Raw genomic sequence first — 14,178 nt, 5'->3', positions numbered from 1 at the left:
CTTGCCATACAATTTACGATGTCGAGCATGCTTAAAGGCGGGTTCTAGCATCCCTGCTGAAAAATCCAGCTTAAACCAGCCTAGGCTGGTTGGCTGATTTTAGCTGGTCGACCAGGCTGGTTTTAGAGGGGTTTTGGCCACTTCCAGGATGGTTTCCAGCCATTTCCAGCCTGGTCTTAGCTGGTCAGGCTGGGAGATGACCAGCTAAAACCAGCTTGACCAGCCTAGCCAAGCTGGGAGCCCAGCCAAAACCAGCTATATCCAGCTTAAACCAGGCTGGTCAGGCTGGTTTTAGCTGGATTTGGTTGAACCACACACGCAACAAATTATAAATGATGGTGATTTGCATGCATTTACTAATCCTTCGAATCGCTGCATTCAAACTTGTGCTTAAAAACGAAAGAAATCAAGAAAGAGATTCAGTTTTTAGAGTTTTGAGTTCGTTATGAAGTTACAAACAGTCAAATAACACAGAAATATTGAGAGAACAGTTTGTCATTTAGATAAAAATATTTAGCCATCAGAAATATGCCACTAATAATTCTTCAAAGATGACACATCTGGCAATGAAACATGAAAATTTAAGAGTGAACAACAGAATCATTTATTAATAATGAGACTAAAAATAAATATGGGTTGTACAAATTATAAATGTTAGCATTTAGCATTATCAGCAACCGTAGTAGTAACAGTGAATTTTTCACAATACTGAATAATTTAAAATTTATTTTTATTCAGCTGATTATTTCTTCATTGTATTTTAAATAGGGCGATGCAGTGGCGCAGTGGGAAGCACATTCGCCTCACAACAAGAACGTCGCTGGGTCGCTGGTTTGATCCCCGGCTCAGTTGGTGTTTCTGTGTGGAGTTTGCATGTTTTCCCTGTGTTCGCGTGGGTTTCCTCCGGGTGCTCTGGTTTCCCCCACAGTCCAAAGACATGCGGTACAGGTGAATTGGGTAGGCTAAATTGTCCGTAGTGTATGAGTGTGTATGTGTGGATGTTTCCCAGAGATGGGTTGCGGTTGGAAGGGCATCCGCTGCGTAAAAACTTGCTGGATAAGTTGGCGGTTCATTCTGCTGTGGCGACCCCAGATTAATAAAGGGACTAAGCCGACAAGAAAATGAATGGAATGAATGTATTTTAAATAAAATTACAGCTTCTAAGTTTTGTTTGTTAAAACCAAAAGTGTCTTGCTGTGCTGTTTCTGTAATAAGTAGAAAGCAAATGACATTCGTCTCCTTCTATTTGGCTGATCCAAAAGAGGTCTGATCCGTGACCAAAAAAAAACCCGTGATCCAAACGGTGAGATTTCTGATCTGTTACACCACTAATTATTACCTGTTTAGTGAGATAAAATATTATGAAAGCAAAATAATTACATTCCTTGAAAACGTTAGCTTAAAATTCAAGCATTTTCAAGGATTTCAGGCACCTGTATGAACCCTGCACACTACATTGTATTTTTGTTCATATGACGGATGTTAATGGAAACCAAAGTTGCTTGGTTAGCAACATTTATCAAAATGTATTCCATCAAAAAAAGTTTCGGGATGACATGAATGTTAATAAATGTATATTTTGGATGCACTGTTGCTTTAAGAATGTATCTATATGTTTGCAATCCACGTACTGAGTCTTTCAAGAAACCACACAGCAATTTAAAGGGATAGTTCATCCAAAAAATCATCCTTCACTTGTTTCAAACCTTTTCTTCCTTGTATAAAACAATAAAGAAGATATTTTGAATAATGCTGGAAACCTTCCTATAAAAATCTATTTATTTTTTACAGTGGTTTCAGGATTTCAGCTTTCCTTAGAATATTTTCATTTGTGTTCAACAGAAAAAAGAAACTCATAAAATTGAGCATGAGTGAATTTTTATTAGGCGACACGATGGTGCTAAAGGTGAATTGAATAAACTAAATAGGCCGTAGTGTATGAGTGTGAATGAGTGTGTATGGATGTTTCCCAGTACTGGGTTGCAGCTGGAAGGGCATCCGCTGTGTAAAACATACACTGGTTAAGTTGGCAGTTCATTCCACTGTGGAGACCGCTGATGAATAAAGAGACTAAGCCAAAGAAAAATAAATGAATGAATGAATTTTCATTTTGAGTGAACTATCCCTTTAAGAACGCCAAATAGGAGCCTAGGGTGTTATAAAGTGTGTACAAGTGTGTGACTCACGTGGGAAGTTGTACATGAAGCAGGCCTGCGCTGCTATGATCCACTCAGCTCTCGTCTCGCAGAAGATGGCAATGTTTTTCATTGGTTTCTGTCCAAGAGCAGCCAAACCGCTTCCAAAAGCATTCACTTCTTTAAAAACCTGCTCATATGACATCCAGCGATACTCTCCCAGAATCACCTACAGAGACGAACACAAAGGGTTTCAAAAGGTTTATTTGTTAGAAAATAATGAGACCTGCATCTGTTTAGTCTTTCATCAACTTTCCCTTGCAATTGGACAGGATTTTACTGTCATGAATCAACAGCTCCACCTATTGGACATTATTATTTGACAATTATATGCACTGAGTATTATATGCATTACATGTATTAAATATTATTACATAAAGATGTACTTATTACACATTTTAAAGTTATTTTGATCTAATTTCCCTGCCAAAAAGTCAACTTATTATTAAAGCCACAGTATAGATTACATTGTAAACTCTCTCTAACTAAACTCAAATATTTTACTTGTTTTTTTGTATGAGGTTATTATTTTTCAAACATCGGTTTGCATAAGTTTACATTTATCTATTTTTGAATTTATACATTTTTTGTTCATTTTATATTTTATTTTAGATTTAATAAAAATTTAAGTTGCAAAAATGTTTCAATATTGTTCATTTTTGTTATTATTTAACTGCAATAATCATGCTTTACAGTTTTTTTTTTTACAATTTAAATCAGTGTTTACAGGCATCATTAGTTAATAGCCAACTCATAAACCTCATTGAGGGTGTTGTGATTATTTTAATCAGCAAAAAAATGTCAAGTCACTTACAAATAATCTTTATGATACAGACAAAAGAGCACTTCAAAAAAATCTGAAGAGAGAAAAAAAAAATGATCCCAATAGAGAAAAAGCAAATGCAACTGAAGTGCAGATAATCATTGTGAATAGCTCATCGGCCACTTTATTAGGTACACCTGTCCAACTGCTCGTTAAATAAAAAATCCTTATCAGCCAATCATATGAGAGCAACTCAATGCATTTAGACATGCAGACATGGTCAAGAAGATCTGCTGCAGTTCAAACCGAGCATCAGAATGGAAAAGAAAGGGGATTTAAGTGACTCTGAACATGGCATGGTTGTTGGTGCCAGACTGGCTGGTCTATTTCAGAAACTTCTGATATACTGGGCTTTTCATGCTAAACCATCTCTAGGGTTTACAGAGAAAGGTCAGAAAAAGAGAAAATATCCAGTGAGCGGCAGTTCTGTCACTGTGTGGGTGCAAATGCCTTGTTGATGCCAGAGGTCAGAGGAAAATGGGCAGACCAGTTCCAGCTGATAGAAAAGCAACAGTAACTCAAATAAGCACTCGTTACAACAGAGGACTGCAGAAGAGCATCTCTGAACACACAACATGTATACCTTGAGACATCAGTAAACAGCGCTATTCCACCAAGCTTACTTTACTGAGCTTAAGATGGTTTTATATTAATATTGGTTCATTTTTGAACAATGACAACCTGTGACGTGCTCCCTATGGTGTTTACCGCTACTCTAAATAATCGGTCAGAAATTGCATGCAAGTATGGTCAGAATTTGACATCAACAATATGAAAGCATGGCTCCATCCTGCCTTGAATTAATGATTCAGGCTGATGGTGGTGGTGGTGGTGGTGTAATGTTCGGCCGACAAATCTATAGCAACTGCGTGATGCTATCAGGTCAATATGGACCAAAATATCTGAGGAATATTTCCAGTATCTTGTTGAATATATGCCAGGAAGGATTAAGGCAGTTCTGAAGGCAGAAGGAGGTCCAAGCCGGTGCTAGTGAGGTGTACCTAATAAAGTGGCCGATGAGTGTACGTTGTAATACTAAAAGAACAATCAGAATAGTGTAAGATTAAAGCCCTCTCTTAAACAATGAAAGCATAAAATCAACACAACCAAGCAGAATCAAACACGCAGCGTGTTGTTTGTAGTGTAAAATCAAGCCCTTCTCATCTTACACAACAGCAGCTCATGTTTGGAGGCTTTAGTTGAGTAGCAGCAGAAACACAGGAGAATATTATTACTACATGAGCTGGACAAGAGGATTAACGTCAGACCAGAGAGATCATTCACTCACATGCTGCACGTCTGATTTACAGGGTCCTAATGAGGAAAACCAGATTTACTCTGAACTTGTGAAAGCGAAGTATGATGTATAATGCTCAGTAGACTCACAGAAACTCCAGTATTATCCCACTTATTAAAACCTATGAATTGTTCAAATGTATTGACCTTTCATTACGTAATGCAATGTGCATTTATAAAGCGCATTCATCATGTATGATCAAACACCCAAAGTGCTTCACAATCATGAGAGGGGTGTGGGTGATGGGGCACTTCTCATAAAGTCAGGACCTCAGTTTAACATCTCATCCCTAAGATGGTGCTCACTGATAGTATAATGTCCCCTTTAATTCACTTACACCGGTTGAGCGACCCCTGCTGGCTTCACTAACATCACTTCCAACAGCAACCTAGTTTTCTCATGTGGTCTCCCATACAGGTACTGACCAGGCTCAGCCCTGCTTAGCTTCAGGGAGTAACTGGTCTTGGGCTGCAGAGTGATATGGCTGTGGTTATTTTGGGGATGAAAACATTGATTAAATTATACTGCTGTAAAAATGTATCAGATTTTTTTCAAGCCTGTTTTACAGCGCAAGTGCGAGCAATGCGCGCGCAGAGCGTGAGTAGTGCGTGTTTTTTGGCGTCCATGTTAACATATTAGAGCTTTCATACCGCACGTAGAAGCAGTGCGTCAGCGAGAGGCGGGAATGTCGTTGAAGCAGCAGTGTTGCGATAGTTTCGGAGCTGGGACTATTTTTGCCGTGTTGCTCATGCTCAATTAAAGGGACAGTGCAGTGATAATGGCCAAAAACGCATTGAATGACAGTAAAAAGTAGCAGTTTTACCCAATAAATGCAGTGATAATATCCACTGATTCACATATAGTCAAACAAATGAACTTAAACGATTAAAAACAGCAACAAATATTTATTTAGGCCCGAACTACAAAACAAATTTAAATCCATTCATTCATTTTCTTGTCGGCTTAGTCCCTTTATTAATCCGGGGTCGCCACAGCGGAATGAACCGCCAACTTATCCAGCAAGTTTTTTTAACGCAGCGGATGCCCTTCCAGCAGCAACCCATCTCTGGGAAACATCCACACACACACACTCATACACTACGGACAATTTAGCTAACCCAATTTACCTGTACCGCATGTCTTTGGACTGTGGGGGAAACCGGAGCACCCGGGGGAAACCCACGCGAAGGCAGGGAGAACATGCAAACTCCACACAGAAACGCCAACTGAGCCGAGGTTCGAACCAGCGACCCAGCGACCTTCTTGCTGTGAAGCGACAGCACTACCTACTGCCTCGCTAAATTTAAATCCATGTCCAATTAAAATGTCGGGCCGACATCTCCCATAATTCTGATACGTAGCTCAAACTGTCTGTCAGCAAATGCAAATTTGAGCTAATGCGCACCTGTTTGTACGCAGCTCTGCCGTTAGTGCAAACACGTGCTGCGCGCTCACGAGAGTGATAGAGAGTAAGAGAGAGCGGTAAAAACATGCTGAATAGAAACTTTTTTTAAATCCTGAATTAACATTGAAGTTACTTTAGACGACACCATGGCTGAAGTATTTCTGTTAGACAGGTAATGCTCTGTTTTAAAACTATTTTTGTCACGCAGAGCTGATGTAGATTGGGTTGTTATGAATGGGTTATATGCACAGAAGTGTTGTTCAGCCACTGAAATCTTCTGGTGAAAGATTGTCCTTTTACAGCATCGACAGGCCCGGCGCCAGGATATCAGAACTGAGGGGGCATTTTAAATCCATAGGGGGGCACTAGACCTGGTGGCTAATTTTGGTCTCCTTATCTACCACCAGTGTGCAGCATCCACCATTTTGCGCCAGACCGCACACCACACACCAGCTGATTGGTGGAGAGGAGACAGTGATGAAGCCAATTGGAATATGGGGATGGTTGAGAGGCCATGATGGACAGAGGCCAGTGGGCAGATTTGGCCAGGATGCCAGGGTTAAACCCCTACTCTTTTTGATGGACATCCTGGGATTTATAACGACCACAGAGAGTCGGGACCTCGGTTTAACAACTCATCCGAAAGGCGGTGCTCACTGAGCAGTATAGCGTCCCCGTCACTATACTGGGGCATTAGGACCCACACAGACCGCAGGTTGGGCGCCCCCTGCTGGCCTCACTAACACCACTTCCGGCAGCAGCCCAGCTTTCCCATGTGGTCTCCCATCCAGGTACTGACCGGGCGCAGCCCTGCTTAGCTTCAGTGGGCGACCATGTGAGAGTTGCAGAGAGCTAGCTGCCTGCTATACTGAGCTTAAGATGGTTTTCTATTCATATTGGTTCATTTTTGATCAATGACAACCTGTGACGCGCACCCTATGGTGTTTACCGCTACTCTGAATATTCGGTCAGAAATTGCATGCAAGTATGGCTTAGAAATGAGTGCTCGATGCCGGCCATGCTTTAGCTCAACACACGAGAGAGGATTCTGCTGTCATCTTTAGGGTACGTGCGCTTGTGTTTTCAGGAGGCGTGGCTTCGGACGGCAGGGGAGGGACGGTGTTTCAGAGATTTATGCTAACAGGCTAGCATTGTGGCAAATCACCTACTGCACCTTTAATGACACTCCTCGTAGAGCTTGAGAAGCATACATTTCTTTAGGATCTTTATCATTTGTAAAATAAAGACTTGCAGGTTAAGGAAACAGCATTGAAGGAAGTTGTTGCGGGTCTTGGTGCAGATGAAAAGTAAAAAAATATATATAAATAAAAAAAAAAAGGATTGATCGATAGATCGGTAACTAGATAGAATAGACAGAGATAGATTGATCTGTGCAACAGCTGCTGATGTGCTCCACATATGCGCTGCTCACGCTTGCGGTGTGAAACAGGCGTCAGTCCTGATCAAAACTACAATTTATTATTTTTTAATCCAGGATTTTGACTCTTTAATTGCCAAGTTAGTGATGTCTCTGATTTGGTGACCCCCAAAATCAGTAACACTTTTTTGCACTTTGGCTTTTTAGAGCTTCTTAGCTCTATAGCAGGGGTCACCAATCTGGTTCCTGGAGGGCCGGTGTCCCTGCAGGGTTTAGCTCCAGCATGTCTCAACACACCTGCCTGGGTGTTTCAAGTATACCTAGTAAGACCTTAATTAGCTTGTTCAGGTGTGTTTGATTAGGGTTGGAGCTAGAATCTGCTGGACACCGGCCCTCCAGGAACAAGTTTGGTGACCACTGCTCTATAGTGTAGTTTTACTTATTACCAATCTGACTTTTTCATTTGTATATATTCTGTTTTCATATGAAATACATCCTGATACATGGCACCGCCTTCAGAATACAATGTTTGATGAATGTTTGAGTCCTTGGCAGTGATTCTGATTGGCTGATGAACATTCTAATGCATGTTGTTATTTCAGCATATCTAAACAGGACCAAATGAAAATGTATGTTGCATTCCAATTATAATATTATCTGCGTCTATTGAGCACAAGTGTTGGGCCTAGGGAATGCCATGATACTGCAGCCCAAACCATCACTGATCCACCCCCATGCTTCACTCTGGGCATGCAACAGTCTGGGTGGTATGCTTCTTTGGGGCTTCTCCACACCGTAACTCTGGACTTCACCGTAAGGTGGACTCTTCAAAGAACAACACATGTTTCACATTGTCCACAAGCCAATTTTTTTTTTTCTGCTGGCACTATTGAAACCGACATTTGGCATAGGCACAACTGACCAAAGGTTTGGCTATAGCAGCCCGGCCATGTACTGTATATTGAACTAGTGTTGTCACGATACTGGAATTTCTGTACCAATCGGTATTAAAATTTTAAAAACATCCATTTCCTGCTAACAGTCGAGCACTGCTCAACAGAAATCACTGTGATTGGTCGTGAAGGTCATCAGTTTACAGCAATTCACCGCTGTTAACCGAGTGAAAACATAGATACACAGACACTGGAGCATTTTAAAGCCATGAAGATCAGTCAATTCATCAGCGGATCACTCGTATGTCAGCTCATAGACAGACCAGCTGATCTTCACGGCTTTAAAATGCTCCATTGTCCCTGTATCTGTGTTTGCATTCGGTGAACAGTGGTGAAGTGCGGTGAACTGATGATCTTCAAGATCAATCACAGTCATTTCTGTTGAGCAGCGCTTGAACTTTATCGAAAAACGAATAGGTACCGAAATTCAACATTGTGACAACATTATATTGCACCCTGTGGAGCTTAAAACCCATGTGAGAGGCTTCTGCAGAGCTTCAGATCTGTGGACTTACAGCTCGTACACACCTTCTTAAAGACTTTTCCATCCTCTTGAGTCTCGTCCTCTTCGCTCAGCAACTCTCTGGTGCCCAGACAGTCACTGTTAGGAAAGTGGGAGACGGAGGACTGGAACACCTGATCCAGTGTGTTGATCCCGGGGTGCAGACACATCTCCAGCCCCTTCAGCGCCGCCACATCCCGATACGGTCCTGCAGGGTCTCCGCTCACCGACCGTGCCTTCAGCCTCCGCGAGCACTCCGACAGCGACTGAGACTCAGGTGATCTCAGCAACAGGTACGGCAGGTAGGAGATGAGGGAATACAGCCAAACCACCAGCCTGAAAACAAGCACCACGGCTGGACTCAAATCCTGCGTCAGCCTCATCCTGACAGAGGAAAGAGGAAGAGCTGTGATTAGGCATGTGGTGAAATCCCAGTCCAGCCAGGACTCAAACCAGAGACCTTTTGGCTGTGAGGCGACATTGCTAACCACTGAGCCACCGCACCACCCATATGACTATTTGACAATCTGATATCGTCACATACCTAGTTGTGAAGTCACTTCCTCCTCTTCTTTTGGCTCTTCTCCTGTGAGACGGTCGGCGAAGCCTCTTGACCCTGAACAAGAAAAGCAAGCAGTCAGTTAACCAGCATCAGAAAATTCCAGTGCAGATCATGGGAGATTATTTGGTAGATGGCCGTTTTATAATCTTGACGTTCACCTAAACAAAGAAGCCTGAAGCCGTGAGAGGAGAGAGAGATTAGAAAGCGCAACAAACAGTGGATCGACTGACTCTCAGGCCAGATTTATGAACAAATCCAAAATGTGGGTAAAAGGTGACGGAAAACTAAGCGGTTGCAAGAGTTTTCGAGAGTTTGGGTCAGAATTAATATTGTAAACTAAAGCTAAACTCTTTTTTTATTTTCTGAAAATAAACATTCAGTAAAATAAGACTGAAAAATGTTCAATTTTCAAGACATTTATTTAATTATATGCCCTGGGGGTGCTCTGGTTTCCCCCATGTCCAAAGAACAAATTATTCAAAAATAAAAAATAAAATTATTAATTAATAAAAATAAAAGAAATAAAATACTGATAAATAATAATAATGAGTAAAAATAAATAAACAAGTAAATATTAAAAATAAAAAAGAAATCAAAATATATATTTTTAAATTAAATAATTGAATTAAATAAAAAAACAAATAAATAAAAATAAACAAATAAAACATATTTGAAAAAACATTAAGTAATAAATAAATTTAGACAAGATATTTAAAAAATAATAAATACATAAATAAAAATAATTAATTAATTTAAGTTTTAAATAAATGTAAAAATTTAATAAGTAAATAATAAATATCATAAAATAATAAATTAATAAATAAAAATAAATAGGTGAAGCAGTGGCGCAGTAGGTAGTGCTGTCGCCTCACAGCAAGGTCGCTGGGTCACTGATTCGAACCTCGGCTCAGTTGGCGTTTCTGTGTGGAGTTTGACTGAAAAATGTTTAATTTTCAAGACATTTTTTAAATTAATTATTTAATTCATTAATTTATTCATTCATTTTCTTTTCGGCTTAGTCTCTTTATTCATCAGGAGTCGTGTCACAGCGGAATGAACCACCAACTTATCCAGCATTTGTTTTACACAGCGGATGCCCTTTCAGCCGCAACCCAGTACTGGGAAACACCCATACACTCATTTACACACATACACAACAGACAGTTTAGCTTACCTAATTAAACTATAGCACATGTCTTTGAACTGGGGGGTGCTCTGGTTTCCCCCACATCCAAAGAACAAATTATTTAAAAAATAATTAATTAATTAATTAATTAAAATAAAAGAAATAAAATAATGATAAATAATAAAAAGTAAAAATAAATAAATAATAAAACAAGTAAATATTAAAAATAAAAAAGAAATCAAAATATATTTTTCAAATAAATAATTGAATTAAATAAAAAAAACAAATAAATAAAAATAAACAAATAAAACATATTTGAAAAAACATTAAGTAATAAATAAATTAAGACAAGATATTTAAAAAATAATAACAAAAAAAAAATTAATTAAAAGTTTTAAATAAATGTAAAAATTTAATAAGTAAATAATAATTATCATAAAATGATAAAAAATAACAACAAATTAAAAAAAATAATAAATATAAAATAATAAATGAATACATAAAAATAAATAGGTGAAGCAGTGGCGCAGTAGGTAGTGCTGTCGCCTCACAGCAAGAAGGTCACTGGGTCGCTGGTTCGAGCCTCGGCTAAAATTGTCGTTAGTGTATGAGTGTGTATGTGAGTGTGGATGTTTCCCAGAGATGGGTTGTGGCTGGAAAGGCATCCGCTGCGTAAAAACGTGCTGGATAAGTTGGCAGGTCATTCCGCTGTGGCAACCCCGGATTAATAAAGGGGCTAAGCTGACAAGAAAATGAATGAATGAATGAATAAAAATAAATAAATAAATAAATTAATTAATTAAAAAAATTTTTTTAAAAAATAAAAATGTCCAAAGACATGCGGTACAGGTGAATTGGGTAAGCTAAATTGTCCGTAGTGTATAAGTGTGAATGAGAGTGTATGGATGTTTCCCAGTCATCTGTTACAGCTGTAAGGGCATCCGCATAAAACATATGCAGGATAAGTTGCCGGTTCATTCCGCTGTAGCAACCCCTGATTATTAAAAGGGACAAAGCCAAAAAGAAAATGAATGAATGAATGAATGAATGACTGACTGAATATGTCAGTGATACTAATCTATATTATCAATCATCGTTAGTGCAATCAACGCAGTGCAGTTAAAATATTTACAAAATATATGTACAGTATTATTATTTAAAAATATATATCTACAAAATATTCTTCATATTAGTACACTATGTTCTGTTCTGGCATTTTGTATTATGAAATAAAGATTATCTGGGTCTCTGTATGTCTCTTGTTGAGGCTGTCCATGGTCCTGAAGACATCTTTTTATTCAATTAAATCTTTTTGACTAACACGCTTGACATTTACAAACATGTAATGTGGATTACACACTAACTGTGGTGAAAACCTCAGGTACTGATTATGTGCTTTTGTCAGTGTTAAATGCTCCCAAAGTATTTTACGTGACATTCATCGACATACTACTAAAAGCAGTGGCAGATCACCTCAGACCTTGAAAATTAAAGTCAGGACTGTGACAACATCAGTCACTCAGTAGCCTTATGATGTTAAAGAGGTTTAATATGTATTAATTACATTAAAAGCCTTTCCAACCATTTTGTTAGTAGTGCAGTGGCTGCTATTTAAATGTTTCTGTCATGTTGTATTGCACTTGGTGCAGACAGACAAACTGGGTTGTTGCTAAAGAAATGCAGCTGCGGCCGAAAATTAACAAAAATTTGTTATATTATTAATTAAATTACTCATTAATTGTATTTTATTTACACCCAACCCTTACAGGAATGTAAAAAATAAATTATGCAGAGTATTATTCATATTACTTATTAAATTACCCATTCAAATGTATTTTATTAATGCCTATCCTACCATAACCATCACAGTAATGTAAAAACAGTAACTATTGTTGTACAGTAATTGTATTGTTGTAACAATATAAATAATTATCATTACCTTCCGGCCGCAGATGTCTCCCAAACTGCTTGTCTGGTATCTTGTTGCATCACTTGTTGTTAGAACATAATGCTCATCAGCCAATAAGAATCGAGATTTCAGTAGCCCTCATAGTATAATAAGCTTTAATATTAGCATGGAAATGTGTTTAATCTCAATTCTGTCTATTGTTACATCACAATGCATCTTCTAGAAAGCCAATACAAAAGCAATGAGAGTATTTCAGTCCGACAACCAGCATATGTGAAAGTAGATCAAATATTCAGAAATGATTTGAGCGGTTTTGTGCACTGAATCAGATCCGCAGAAGCTGTTCCTGCAGATGTCATGTATTATTCACTCTCATCATTGTATTGAAGGCCAAGAAGTTCATCTTTTCAGCCACAAATATCTCTCTCATCCATTCTCAAGAACTCATGAATAACTCAAAGTGTGATGGTCTATGATCCTCCGACTCTTTGCTCTGTTCCTTTAAAATTTGAAGATTTGCAAAGAAGGTTGAGCTCATTTACTCAGTGTAATGTCATTCAGATCTCATACTGCTTTTTTTCCCCTCCTCAGATGTTCCTAAGATTCTGATTTCCACACAATGAAAGTGGATGGTGATTTATATTACATACAGATTTTACAATCAAGCTTTAAATAAGCAAACATATTAAATTATACATTAATTTGCAAAGGTCTTCATTAATAAAAAATGGTGCCCTTATGCAAGTTCATACTTCTTTTTCTCTTTCATAGAAAAATCTGTTTTTAAAAGTAATTTTGTGGCCAACATAAAAAATATATCACATTTAAAATACAAAAAAAAATTTCTTCCAAAGTGTTTTTTGCCCCAAATAAAACAGATAAACTAGCAGAATGTTAATTAAAACAGGTTTCAGGTGAAAAAAAAACATGCTGTTGAATCTTAAATAATATCTTAAAAAGAAAGTGTAAAATTATTTTGTAAGTATCATTTTTAACCAACACTGAGAATGATTTATGACATATTAAAATACTTTATTTAAATTAGTTATTTACTTATTTTTTTTTATAAAAATAAATAATATTTAAAAAAGGTATTAAAATAAATACAAATTGAAATTTGAATATTTTTAAATAATAAATGAAAATTGTTTTAAATAAAAATAAATAAATGTAAAAATATATAAACTTTTTTATAAAAAAATAATAATAAATAATCAAATGTAAAAAAAATTTTTTTAAAAATCATAAAAATAAAATAAAAATAAATATTGTATTTTTAAAAATACATCTAGATTTTACTATCAAGCTTTAAATAAGCAAACAAGGTAAATTAGATATTCAATTATAATGGTTTTCATTTATAAAAAAAAATAGTGTCCTAATGCAAGTTCATATTTCTTTTTATCTTTCATCAAAGAATCTGTTTTTAAAAGTAATTTTGTGGCAAATATAAAAAATATGGCATAATATACATCATTAAAAATACAAAAAAAATCTTCCAAACAGTTTTTCCCCAAATAAAACAGATATGTGGGAGTTATGTTAATTAAAATAGATAAAATTAGTTTTTTTAAAGAGCATGCTGCTGAATCTTAGATAATATATAATATCTTAATAATAAAGTGTAAAAATTGTTTTGTAAGCATAATTTTTTACACAACATTGGGACTGGTTGTTTGTGTTTTATGACTTTTTTTAAGGATCACAGTGCAGCTCATAAATACTTATTTATTATAATCATTATTATTATACATTTTAAGCATCAAATAATCAAATTATTCATTTTTTAACATACCTAACAAGATTTTTTATTTAAACAATTGTTGCGATCTTCTGTAAATCAAGGTGAAAAATGAACAAATAATTAAATAAAAAATATAAATAAAATTAATTAATTAATAATAATAAAAAATAAAATTATAAGAATTAAAAAAATAAAATAATAAATAAAATAAATAATAAAACATTTATAAATAAAAGTAATAAATATTTTTTAAATAATAAAAATAAAAACATTAATTACTACAA

At 36.6% G+C, this 14,178-nt stretch overlaps 1 protein-coding gene across 3 annotated transcripts in view; it reads right to left on the bottom strand.

Moving 5' to 3' along the window:
- Window positions 1-14,178, bottom strand: part of acsl3a (acyl-CoA synthetase long chain family member 3a) — an 85,756-nt gene that overhangs the window by 63,156 nt on the left and 8,422 nt on the right. For 2 of the 3 annotated variants that reach the window (XR_012390550.1, XM_005159236.6), the window contains exons 2-4: window positions 9,098-9,169; window positions 8,580-8,937; window positions 2,187-2,364 (exon numbers count right to left, since the gene is read on the bottom strand). Coding sequence is in view for 2 of the 3 variants with exons in the window: in XM_005159236.6 (XP_005159293.1) it covers window positions 2,187-2,364; window positions 8,580-8,936 (535 nt within the window). In the remaining variant the exon portion in view is untranslated. Of the gene's footprint in view, window positions 1-2,186; window positions 2,365-8,579; window positions 8,938-9,097; window positions 9,170-14,178 lie in introns of those variants that run through there. The other variant, NM_001045128.1, reaches the window with a different exon arrangement.

Source organism: Danio rerio, chromosome 15 (assembly GCF_049306965.1).
Source record: "Danio rerio strain Tuebingen ecotype United States chromosome 15, GRCz12tu, whole genome shotgun sequence".
Taxonomy (NCBI): Eukaryota; Metazoa; Chordata; class Actinopteri; order Cypriniformes; family Danionidae; genus Danio; species Danio rerio.
Note: the sequence above shows the minus strand (reverse complement) of the source record. Positions and strands in the feature narration are given on the sequence as shown.